The sequence below is a fragment of the Carassius gibelio genome, chromosome A24 (genome assembly GCF_023724105.1).
Source record: "Carassius gibelio isolate Cgi1373 ecotype wild population from Czech Republic chromosome A24, carGib1.2-hapl.c, whole genome shotgun sequence".
NCBI lineage: Eukaryota > Metazoa > Chordata > Actinopteri > Cypriniformes > Cyprinidae > Carassius > Carassius gibelio.
This window is the reverse complement of record NC_068394.1, coordinates 2,596,373-2,607,267: the sequence shown is the minus strand read 5'-3', so window position 1 is coordinate 2,607,267 and position 10,895 is coordinate 2,596,373. Positions and strand designations below refer to the sequence as shown.

Below are 10,895 nucleotides of genomic sequence, written 5' to 3'. Positions count from 1 at the left end.
GAAATCTGTTACTCGCTTTTATTTAATCCAGAATATTAGAAAAAATATTGCTCTAATGTGAAAAGCTAAATAATTTCAGCAGTCACCAAATCTGACAAGGCCTTAATAAAAGTTACCGAAATCTGTTACTCTCCTTTTTTCCCCAGACCAAACTATGTTTAAATTCTAAATAAAAATACAAATGGGTTCGTTGTCGACGGATAATTTATATTATCAAGCTGCGATTGCACTAAGGCCCCAGTTCATACCTAAATGTGATGAAAACAATAACAAAACTCACCTTATTAGCTATTCCACTCGCTTCCACCTCATTGGTTGAAACGCAGCTCCCGTGTTTTAGCTCCGCCCCACCGCCTCTCGCCTCTTTTTACGTTGTCTGGGCAACCGAAAAAGACGCTTCACAGCTAAAGGCGCGTCGTAAACATCGAAGGGCTAATTTAATCTTTTTATGGTGTAAATCATACATATGCTGCGCGAAAAACACGCGGTCATAACGGCAGTGCTGAATGGGAGAGCTCTCATGTAAGTTAAATTCTTTAAACAGTCGTTATTTGAAAGGTTTTTTAAAGCGGCAGGCCTCGGTGTGGATTAGCTAACAGAGCTAGCGACAGATTCACTAACGCTAAAAACAAATGTAAACAGATTTTCACATTACATTTCGCCACTGACGCCGAAAAAGCTCAATATAGCATCGTACTGGTTTTAAAAGATTTAGAAATACATCTTATCTACAACTTTATCAGCGCACCAAACCGTTAACTTTGAGGAGTCACGCTAAACGTTAACATTACATGACATATCATGGGACTAGCATGTTTTTTGTTTTTTCATAGTAGCGCCGTGTTTTTGGACACTTGTCTATGTGAAGTACCTTGGAATGTCGTTTAAATATCACTGTATAATCATAGAGTTTATCAAAATACCATGGGACTATCATATGACTCCTTCATTGTAATGCAGTAAGCCACATTAAACCATTAAACAAAGTTATTTTTTATATTGTAGGTTCTCAATCAATATTGTCAGTGTTAGATTGTTGGTATAAGATGTGTCTTATGATATTAATACAGTCTAATAATAATTCGCTAACACTTTCTATGAAGCTATTTATAATACATTATAATGGTATTTTTAAGGATTTATAATAAATCCATAATGCATTATGAAACAATTATAATATATTATATTGATTCATGAATAACAACAATTATAATAGCTCATAATACTTACGTATTTGTGGTTATACGTTTAAGGATATGATTATTTATAACACTCAATGAACACTATATTAAATCTACTTCATTTACAGAATATTGGACTGTATCATATCTTGACATTCTTTATTTAGGATCTGGACACATTTGTGAGTGGTTAGATTTTGAGTGTTTCTGTGGAGCTTATGTTAATTAATTGATGTGAGAATAATAAAAAATGCAATTGAATATAAGCAACTTTGCAACCACATGCCAACTAACTCTCATTAGAGTATTAGTATGCTCAAGAATGGTAGTTGACGTACTTGCAAAGACACATAAAGTCAGTTTATCTGTTGGATGACCACCAAAATAAAGTGTTATCATATATTTACAGTAGCAGACACACTAATACTCTAATGACCACTAGTTGATATGTAGTTGCAGAGTCACTTATCAACAGCTGCCATCAAAATAACCAAACTGATATTACAATAAAAATAGTTCAAAGCAAATGTGTCGTATTGTACATTCATCTGATCTGATATCTGATCTTATGGCTATTTGAGATGAAAAAAAAAGTATTATTATTACTACTTATAAGTGGTCTTTGACCGCTTTAAGTAAAGCATCATAAGAAAAATGGCAAGATATGAGACTTTTAACACATTATAACTATGAGCAATATAATACATTGTAAAAGTGGATGCAACATGTTCATTGTGATATAAATCATCATACTCTTAAAAAGCTATAACAACAAATAAGTAAATATTATAATATTTTAAAACTGTTCTTAAGAATAATCATGGGATGATACAACATATTATACCTTTTTTTTATAATGCATTATGCATTCATTTTAATGCCTTAAGAATACCCTTATAATGTATTATAAATATGGGCTTTATAGAAAGTGTTACCAATGATTCTTATAGTTTTGTAGGTCATGGCTGTGTATTTTGATCATCGCGTGGAGGCCCCTGACACCAATGGAGTGGCCCTCCTGATCTCGTGGCACTCCAGCTTGTGTGTGTTGGCCGTGGGCTCCGTGAATGCCTCCACTGGGGGCTGCGTGGATCTTTACCTGCAACAGGTGAGGGATGATTCTGTACACATGTCACTGTTTGTTAATTTAGTTATACATTAATATACATTTTAAGCAACACAATACACTACCGTTCAAAAGTTTGGGGCTGTAGGTTTTTTGTTTTACATGTTTTTGAAAGTATTTACATACATAATCATAATTATTCCAGTCTTCAGTGTCACACGATCTTCAGAAATCATTCTAATATGCTGATTTGCTGCTCAAGAAACATTTCTGATTATTATCAATGTTGAAAACGGATGTTGCTTCATATTTTTGTGGAAACTTTGATGCACTACTATTTAAAAGTTTGCGGTTAGTAAGTAAAAAAAAGAAGTGCACACATACATATGTATTAATGTTATTATTCAACAAAGATGCATTAAATTTGGTTAAAAGCAACATTTTAACTTTCTGTTCGTCAAAGAATAATGAAAAAAAGTTTCCACAAAAATATGATGCAGCTTGATAATATGAAAATATTCGCATATTAGAATAATTTCTGAAGATCACATGGAACTGAAGACTGGAGTAATGATGCTGAAAATTCAGCTTTAAATAGCAGGAATCAATTACATTTGAAAGTATATTCAAAAATAAGACGGGTATTTTCAATTATAATTATATTTCATAACTTTTAACAGTATTTTTGATCAAATGAATGCAGCGTTGGTGTAAGCATAAGAGACATCATTCAGAAACATTAAAAATAATTCCAACTTTTGAATGGTAGTGTATGTATTGTTTTATCATTTCAACAAACTTAATAGTTCACTTAACATTTTAACAGTTATCTGAATGTTATTTTATGATAAAGATCCAGTATTCTGTCATGAAATAATGTCAGTGGTTATGTTGAGTTTTAATGTGTTCAGTAATTTGTGTGTGTTTCAGGGGGAGCATGTCGAGCTCTGTCATGTGGAACGGGGATTCAGCCCCTCGTTATTACTGTGGCACCCGACTAAACCCCTGCTGGCGGTGGGATGGGAGACGGGCGAGACCATGCTCCTCTCACACCCCTCCGGTGAACTCATACCCCTGCCCAACAACACACATGCCTCCTGCATCACAGTGCTGGAGTGGAGCAATAACGGCAGCCGACTGGTTACAGGAGATCAGGTTACACACACTGCATACATGTAAAGGCAAAGCGCAGTACCTACACATCTGGTCAAAATTGAGTTAAGTCCTGAAATGGGCTTTGTGACATCTGTTCTGTCTTGTGACAAAGTCTCCTGGTTCAATTCTGTCCCATTTCAGAGAAACTAGAGTGTCAGAATTGCAGTAACTGCAAAATCCAAACTAATACCAAGGCAAACCGCAGTCAGTGAAGTTACTGCATTCTGGTTTTGTTTTCCCATGAGCCACCACAGATACTGCGTGGTCTGCCTTGGTATCACATGGTAAATGATGGAAGAAATCGCATTTAAACGCAAATAGATAGAAAAATATTAACTCCTAGCAAGGCAAATTACAGTTTTATAATTAGTTAACATTAACTAGCCAACCGCTAGCAAATTAAACAGCCTACCTGCATTGCTTCATATTCACTCTGACAACGTAATAATAATCTGATTTATAATATTATTATTATTTATTTGTGTATTTTATTCTGGGAAAATGTTATAAACCTTTTATATACTTAACTGCAGATATGGACATGGTACAGTACAAATATTTTGAGCATCCTTTATTCTGTCCCTTATTTTCCTATAAAGAATCACAATTATCCCTTATTTTCCTTTACGGCATCCCTAATTATATTGTCAGGAAAATTTTTAAAAGTGTGGATTTTAACTACTTGGTCTGTAAGTAATTACTTTTTAAATAAAATGAGCAAAACTCATTGTGGTGAAAGGAGCATTGCGATAAGATGATCTTGAGGTTTACTATGGAGTAATTTTAACGTTCACAACATGAAAACACCAATAAAACGAAAGTTATTAAAAACAATCAGCATGTAGTAAGAAACACAGAAAGAAAGCTGGATGAACTTTTTAATCTCCCCACACCATGTTTGACTGGCTGATGTAAAAACTTTAAAGGCATTTTTCTCAGTTTCAGTGTTTGCGCAGTTACTGTACTTTGCCTTTGTAGGGCAGTATATTTCTCTGTATTATATAATAAATGCTGATGTTCAGGCTTTACATGCACGGAGTTGAAATGGTGTGTGTGTGTGTGTGTTACAGGCAGGTGTAATGGCAGTCTGGAGGGTGGACGCTAGAGGGAAACTTCAGGGATCTCCTCTGATAAAACATGACTACAGTAAACCCCTGACGTGTTGCATCTTCAGACCTCCACCACCTGCTGAGTGAGTCTCATTTAACCACCACATCAATAACATAAAAAACCCCCCCAAAAAACACAAAATTTGCTGCTCTTTATATGCTTATATCGTGTTTATATCTGTAGGGATGTGGCGACGCTGGCTCGTGCTGCTGTTAGCGGGGACGAAAGCGCTCTGGACATGTTTAACTGGAAGAAGAGCAATAAAGGAGCAGCGTTTGCACTGGGATCACAGGAAGCACTGACGTTCTTCATCAGTACTGCTGACGGTGAGAGACATCAGGATGAATACTAATGATGTTCACTCGCTGTGGTTCGCTCTAACCCTGAGTGTGTGGGTTATTTAGGGAGTGTGTACAGCGTGGATGAGCAGGCACGGAGTGTGCCATTGGTTTCCGTCGAAAGCGCTGTACTGACGATGTGGTACTCCAAAAGAAGAGATGTTCTCGCCGTGGTTACAGACTCACTGCTGCTCTCTCAGTTCAGTCTTGGACCGGAAGGAATCGCTCAGGAGATCAGTAAGGTAACAACCAATCAGATCGCACCTCATATGTCAAGGCCAATTAAATAACGAATACAACCACAAAAACCAGACAAGTTCTTTAGTCTTACCTCCTATAATTTCATTTTATTTTAGTTAAAGTTTTCGGAATTCTGTTGTGTGTTTTTGCATATAAAATGTTTTTTTTTTTAATGTCTTAATGTTTTAGTTGTTTGTGTACATCAAGATATGTCATTTATTATTATTATTATTCTTTTTTAATATGTCTACATAGTTCTTATTACCGTATTTTCCGGACTATAAGTCACACTTTTTTTCATATTTTGGCTGGTCCTGCGACTTATAGTCAGGTGCGACTTATTTATCAAAATTAATTTGACATGAACCAAGAGAAATGACCTAAGAGACAAATGAACCAAGAGTAAACATTACCGTCTCCAGCCGCCAGAGGGCGCTCTATGCTGCTCAGTTCTCCTGTAGTCTACACTGAAGACATAGAGCGCCCTCTCGCGGCTGGAGACGGTAATGATTTCTCTTGGTTCTTGGTTCTAAATAAATGCGACTTGTAGATGTTTTTTTCCTCGTCATGACGTATTTTTGGACTGATGCGACTTATACTCAGGTGCGACTTATAGTCCGAAAAAATACGGTAAATGTATTTTATTTGAGTTATTTTAGTACACCAAGTTACATTTAAATGGAAATGAGAAATTTTGCCTTGGCAACTAGCTGAAATAAAGTAATTTAAAAATTGAAAGTTTATTTTATTTCACTTAACAAAAAGTTCTTTTTTTAATGTTTAATTTCTAGTTTGTATAATAACCCTGGTGTGTGTACAGGTGAAGCTCAGTGGCAGAGGTGTGCAGCACGCAGACATTGTGTGGACAGAAAGCGGTTTGCTCATCACCGCATCAGGAGAACAACACATCAGGTTAATAACTCATTTTAGTCCTCTGTGTTGATTTTTTAAAACCTTGAATACTACATTGTTGTACAGTTTCTCAGCAGTTGCCCTGAGATGTTGCATGTGTGTGTGTGTGTGTGTGTGTGTGTGTGTGTGTATAGGTTGTGGGATGTGGAGCTGGATGATCATTACGCTCTGTCACTGGATGAGTCTCTGGGCTTTGAAAAAGGAGAACTTCTCAACTGTGTGTCTTTTTGCACTTCTAAACGTAAGACTTCCACTGTTACTTGCTCAAATGCGGCCTGAGTTTCTGTGTTGATTTACTTCAGTTTACAACCGCACTACCGTTTGGAATCACTAAGATTTTATGTTGCTGAAATAAATCTTTTATTCTCACCAAGACTGTATTTGCATGCATAAAAAAAAAAAAAAGTAAATTTTAAAAAGTAAAATCTAATGTATCTTTTTTTAAATTCTTATTGAGAAGACAAAAAAGCTAATAGGTTTGCTTCCCAGAGCAATGCACATGTCGATTAAATGTATACCTTGAATACAGTTTAGGTCATTTTGTATAAAAGCATCTGCCAAAACACAAATGTAAGTGTTTTTATAAGTGTTATTTTGTTAAAAAAATAAATTCAGTGTTTTATTTCTGCAGAAGTTCTTGCAGCAGGTACCAGCAAAGGCCGTGTTGCTCTGTGGCACATGGTGACTGTGAGCGATCAGAAGGGGGACACGAAAATACACTGGAAACTCCAGACACCAGCAGAGGTGGAAGGAAACATCTCACAGCTAAAAGTGAGCAGTCGCTTTAGATATTTAGGGATATTTCCAACATCACGTATGAAATGCGATTGGTTACTACAGACAGTTATTCTGAATCTTGCTTCGGTTTGTTGAAGTCTGTCTCGTGTGTCTGTCTGTGTGTCTGCAGTGGGGTTCGAGCTCTCATCTGTTGGCCGTCTGCAGCAGCAGCTGTGTGGTGATTCTGTCAGAGCATGTGATGTGTTCTCATTACAGCCAGCAGATGGCAGCAGTGCAGCTCACACCAACACAGCTCAGCCTGGCCAACTTCAACACCAACACACACACCACCTTCAGCACAGACACACACATCAGAGCCGTGCAAGTCACCAAGGTGAGACATGTTTAATGTGGCACATTCATAAACCCTAAACATCATAAACTCCACAAGTCGGCATCACTGTTCACCACATGATATGATGAATGCAGACTGAATGCACAATATTTTTTTATCGCCACATGACCAGAAACACTGGAATTTATTTCCAAAACAGTGCTATAACTATGCTAAATGTTAAACTAGGCAGTGCTAAAACTTGCTTTTTATATATATATATATATATATATATATATATACATACATTTTCAGTAATTTATTCAGCAAAATATGTATGTATATGTAATAAAATAATTATTAAAAGTTCTAATTTTGCTGAATAAATTACTGAAAATTGTGTATTTTTCTACATTTTTTTCTGCATCTGCTTGTACAGGAAATGGTCGTGGTGTGGAATGGGAAATATATCACTGTGTACGAGCCATCAGGACAAACCCTACATAGCACAGGTATCATGAACACGAGATATTTCAAGACAACAGATTAATGATGTATAATATGCCTTGAGTCATTTTATGATGAATTCTGTTGTTTTTATCATCAGGTTCTTTCCAGTGTGAGTCTCCTGCTCTTGTGGTACATGAAGAAAACATTTATACTGTCGAACCTAACCGTGTCCAGATCCGCACACCACAGGTACACACACGTGTGCAAACTCTACATACACCATATTTTATCATATAAAAATACACAGTTCACAAAGTACACAGTGAATGTTTACATTTCCAGGTTTGTGTTTCATAAGTGTATGTTTGTGTGTGTGTGTGTGTGTGTCTGTGTGTGTGTGTGAATGTCCAGGGCACCGTGAAGCAGTTGTTGGCGTTTTCTGAAGCGGAAGGAAACCCGACCCTGCTGAGTGTGTGTGGATCTTACCTGGCTGTGGGAACAGATACATGTCACGTCAGAGTCTTTGACCTCACACGAAGGTAAACAAACACTAATCTACTCAAGCGTGTCTAAATGTATATATATGTGTATAATGCATGTGTGTTTGTGTGCACAGGGAGGCCAAAGCCATAGGAGTCACGAAGAACCTCTCTGAGCTCATTCCTGACCTGGGCGCTCTGAGATCAGTCAAATGCAATGCGAGCGGCAGTCAGTTGAGCATCCTCATTGCACAGGTACAAAAACACCAAACTGTTCTTAAAGGGATTTTGTACAATGCCGTTTTAGTGCCACGTTGAAAAAAAAAAAATCTTAAGATTATGAGATTAAAGTTGAAATATTCAGAGAATAAAGTGGAAATGTTTCGATAATAAAATTGAAATATTACTTGAATAAAGTCGAAATACCTTGAGAATAAAGTCAAAATATTATTAAAATAAAGTGGAAATACTTCGAGAAAGTAAATCGAAATTACGAGAATAAAGTCAAAATGTTTTGAAAATTTAAATCGTAGAAATTGAAGTTCTAATATTTTGAGAGTAGGCCTTTATTGCGGATTGCTTCATTTCGACTTTATTCTCAAAAAAATTCTACTTTATTGTCATAGTATTACGACTATTCTCATAATATTTTGACTTTATTCTTGTAATGTTTCGACTTTATTCTTGAAACATTTAGGCTTTATTCTTGTTATATTTCAACTTCATAATATTTCGATTTTATTCTAGTAGTAGGCCTATTACAACTTTATTCTCAAAACATTTTGACTTTATTCTCGTAATATTTCGACTTTATTCTCGTAGTAGGCCTATTACGACTTTATTCCCGTAATATTTCGACTTTATTCTTGTAATTTCTACATTTTTCTCAAAATATTAAGACTTTAATATCGTAATCTTAGAATTTTTTTCCGTAATATAGCTTTTTTGAAATATGAGTTTGATGCATGATAATGTTCACAATGCAAAAGCCTCTTTCCTAGCCGACCAAGATAGAATATTAAAACTGAACTGCAGCAATGTAGCTGGAGGAAAATTGAATGAAAAACTGAATTATGACTCTTTTTATTTTCAAATATGAAGAGAAATAACAAAATTATAAGGCATCATGAAATATAACAAAACAGTAACATATCATATTAGCTTTATCGACATAAATCCGTCAAAGCAGATATAACAGATAAATGTGTTTTGTGCTTTGTAGGTGAACGGGCGGCCGGATAACAAAGTGTATTTCTATGACATCGAGCTGGACACGCTGTCTCACTTCGACTTCTTCACAGGGAGGCCAGAGAGCAGTCTCGCACAGTCCGAGGACAGTCAAAGGTACCTGTGTTTCTTCTTTGTGTGGTCTCTCAGGAACAGAGATAAAGAGAAGCGAACGTTCATTGTGAACAATTGTATTTGTATTTAAGAACTCAATGTGAGGGGGAGTTGGCCGCCCGGTGCCCTGTTTCTCAGTTCTGGGACGAGAACGAGCCACGTATGTTTGTGTGTGAAACAGTTCCAGTGAACTCTGACCTCCTCTGCAGCAGCCAATCACAAACAGAGAAGGTAAAACACAATCTAATAAAAATAAAATTATTTGTTTTAATTTGTTTTTATATATGTATTTAACTTTACACTTAAATTTTATTAGATTTTTTTGTTCTAGCACCGTAGCTTATAGCTTTAAGTTCTATTTTATTTTTTGTCAATCTTGATTCAGCTTATAGCTTTGTTTTCTTTTTTTTGACTAGCAATAGTTAAATATGCATTTTGTGTGTGTGTGTGTATATATATATATATATATATATATATATATACTTACATTATATATAATATATTCTTTCATAAAATTCGGTCCAAAAAGTGTATGTGAGTTATGGTAAAATGCTTAAATAATTTACAAAAGGATTTTCAAGACAAATCTAACTCGAAGTTGAAAAAAATCATAGAATCAAGAATCATACTTTTTTAAAATCTTCTTTTTTAAAATCAGTTTTTACCTGGCTCAAAACAGAAACAAATGCAAAATGTAAAGCAGTTTGTTGCATTTGTCTCTCTCTTTTTTGTATTCTTGGCTCTTTTTGGTTTCCATACTACAAACCATGCGTTTTATTTTTTACATGTGTATGTATCTCTTCCGGGTCAGAATAGACCCGAATACATGAACTGAGTTAAAGTGTGTATAAAAGGTTTTTGTCTTTCCTGGCAGGAGGACGTGTTGGTGGTGACGTTCTTTGTGACACAGGAACACGGTGTCCTCCTGCAGGACTCACAGCCTAAACCTGCTACGCTGCTCTCTCTACTGGCTTTAGATACACCGTATTACTATTATATCTGCAAGGTACAGACACACAAGATACAGACACCCTTCATTCCCCTTTCTCCATGCTTGTCTGTTAATCTGGATGCATCTCTGTTTCTCATCCCTTTCATTTTTCTATATTTGTTGCATGCGTTGTTTTATTTTTCTCATTCTGATTTTATTCTGATTGTCCTGTCACTGCTAAGCTCTTATTTCGGAGGGGAGGCCTCTTTCTCCCTGATGTGAGTACCTCACAGTTACCCAGCGGTCATTTGGGAGAAGAATCATCTCACATCACTCTTTCAGTAATCTTTTGCTTAAGGTGTAAGGTTAATAAATGTTTCTCTCTGTCCTCTCAGCTGGGTGAGGGTGGAGATCAGGGGGTCTCGACTCCCGCCACTGCGCCCCAGGTGCCTTCATCCCCTCAGATGGTGGTACGACGAGCCCTTCGAGATTTTGTGGGGTTGGAGAGCTGTGAGAAGCAGACCCGAGACGCCATGCTGAACTTCAGCTTCTACCTCACTATAGGGGACATGGATGAAGCATTTAAAGCCATCAAACTCATCAAGAGGTACATGCACACAGACTCCAGAGCAATGAGGATA

At 36.4% G+C, this 10,895-nt stretch overlaps 1 protein-coding gene across 2 annotated transcripts in view; it reads left to right on the top strand.

Annotated features, from left to right (window-relative positions):
* The first annotated feature begins 359 nt into the window (after nucleotides 1-359).
* The window catches only part of ift140 (intraflagellar transport 140 homolog (Chlamydomonas)), a 29,665-nt gene continuing 19,129 nt past the window's right edge, over nucleotides 360-10,895 (top strand). The window contains exons 1-19 of one of the 2 annotated variants that reach the window (XM_052542186.1): nucleotides 360-522; nucleotides 2,132-2,289; nucleotides 3,178-3,402; nucleotides 4,473-4,594; nucleotides 4,696-4,838; nucleotides 4,917-5,092; nucleotides 5,911-6,002; nucleotides 6,137-6,243; nucleotides 6,634-6,773; nucleotides 6,910-7,113; nucleotides 7,493-7,565; nucleotides 7,661-7,752; nucleotides 7,915-8,042; nucleotides 8,120-8,237; nucleotides 9,205-9,326; nucleotides 9,416-9,554; nucleotides 10,198-10,329; nucleotides 10,497-10,532; nucleotides 10,650-10,861. In XM_052542186.1, the coding sequence (XP_052398146.1) occupies nucleotides 2,143-2,289; nucleotides 3,178-3,402; nucleotides 4,473-4,594; nucleotides 4,696-4,838; nucleotides 4,917-5,092; nucleotides 5,911-6,002; nucleotides 6,137-6,243; nucleotides 6,634-6,773; nucleotides 6,910-7,113; nucleotides 7,493-7,565; nucleotides 7,661-7,752; nucleotides 7,915-8,042; nucleotides 8,120-8,237; nucleotides 9,205-9,326; nucleotides 9,416-9,554; nucleotides 10,198-10,329; nucleotides 10,497-10,532; nucleotides 10,650-10,861 (2,408 nt within the window). In that variant the 5' untranslated portion in view covers nucleotides 360-522; nucleotides 2,132-2,142. The remainder of the gene's footprint in view (nucleotides 523-2,131; nucleotides 2,290-3,177; nucleotides 3,403-4,472; nucleotides 4,595-4,695; nucleotides 4,839-4,916; nucleotides 5,093-5,910; nucleotides 6,003-6,136; nucleotides 6,244-6,633; nucleotides 6,774-6,909; nucleotides 7,114-7,492; nucleotides 7,566-7,660; nucleotides 7,753-7,914; nucleotides 8,043-8,119; nucleotides 8,238-9,204; nucleotides 9,327-9,415; nucleotides 9,555-10,197; nucleotides 10,330-10,496; nucleotides 10,533-10,649; nucleotides 10,862-10,895) is intronic. The other variant, XM_052542187.1, reaches the window with a different exon arrangement.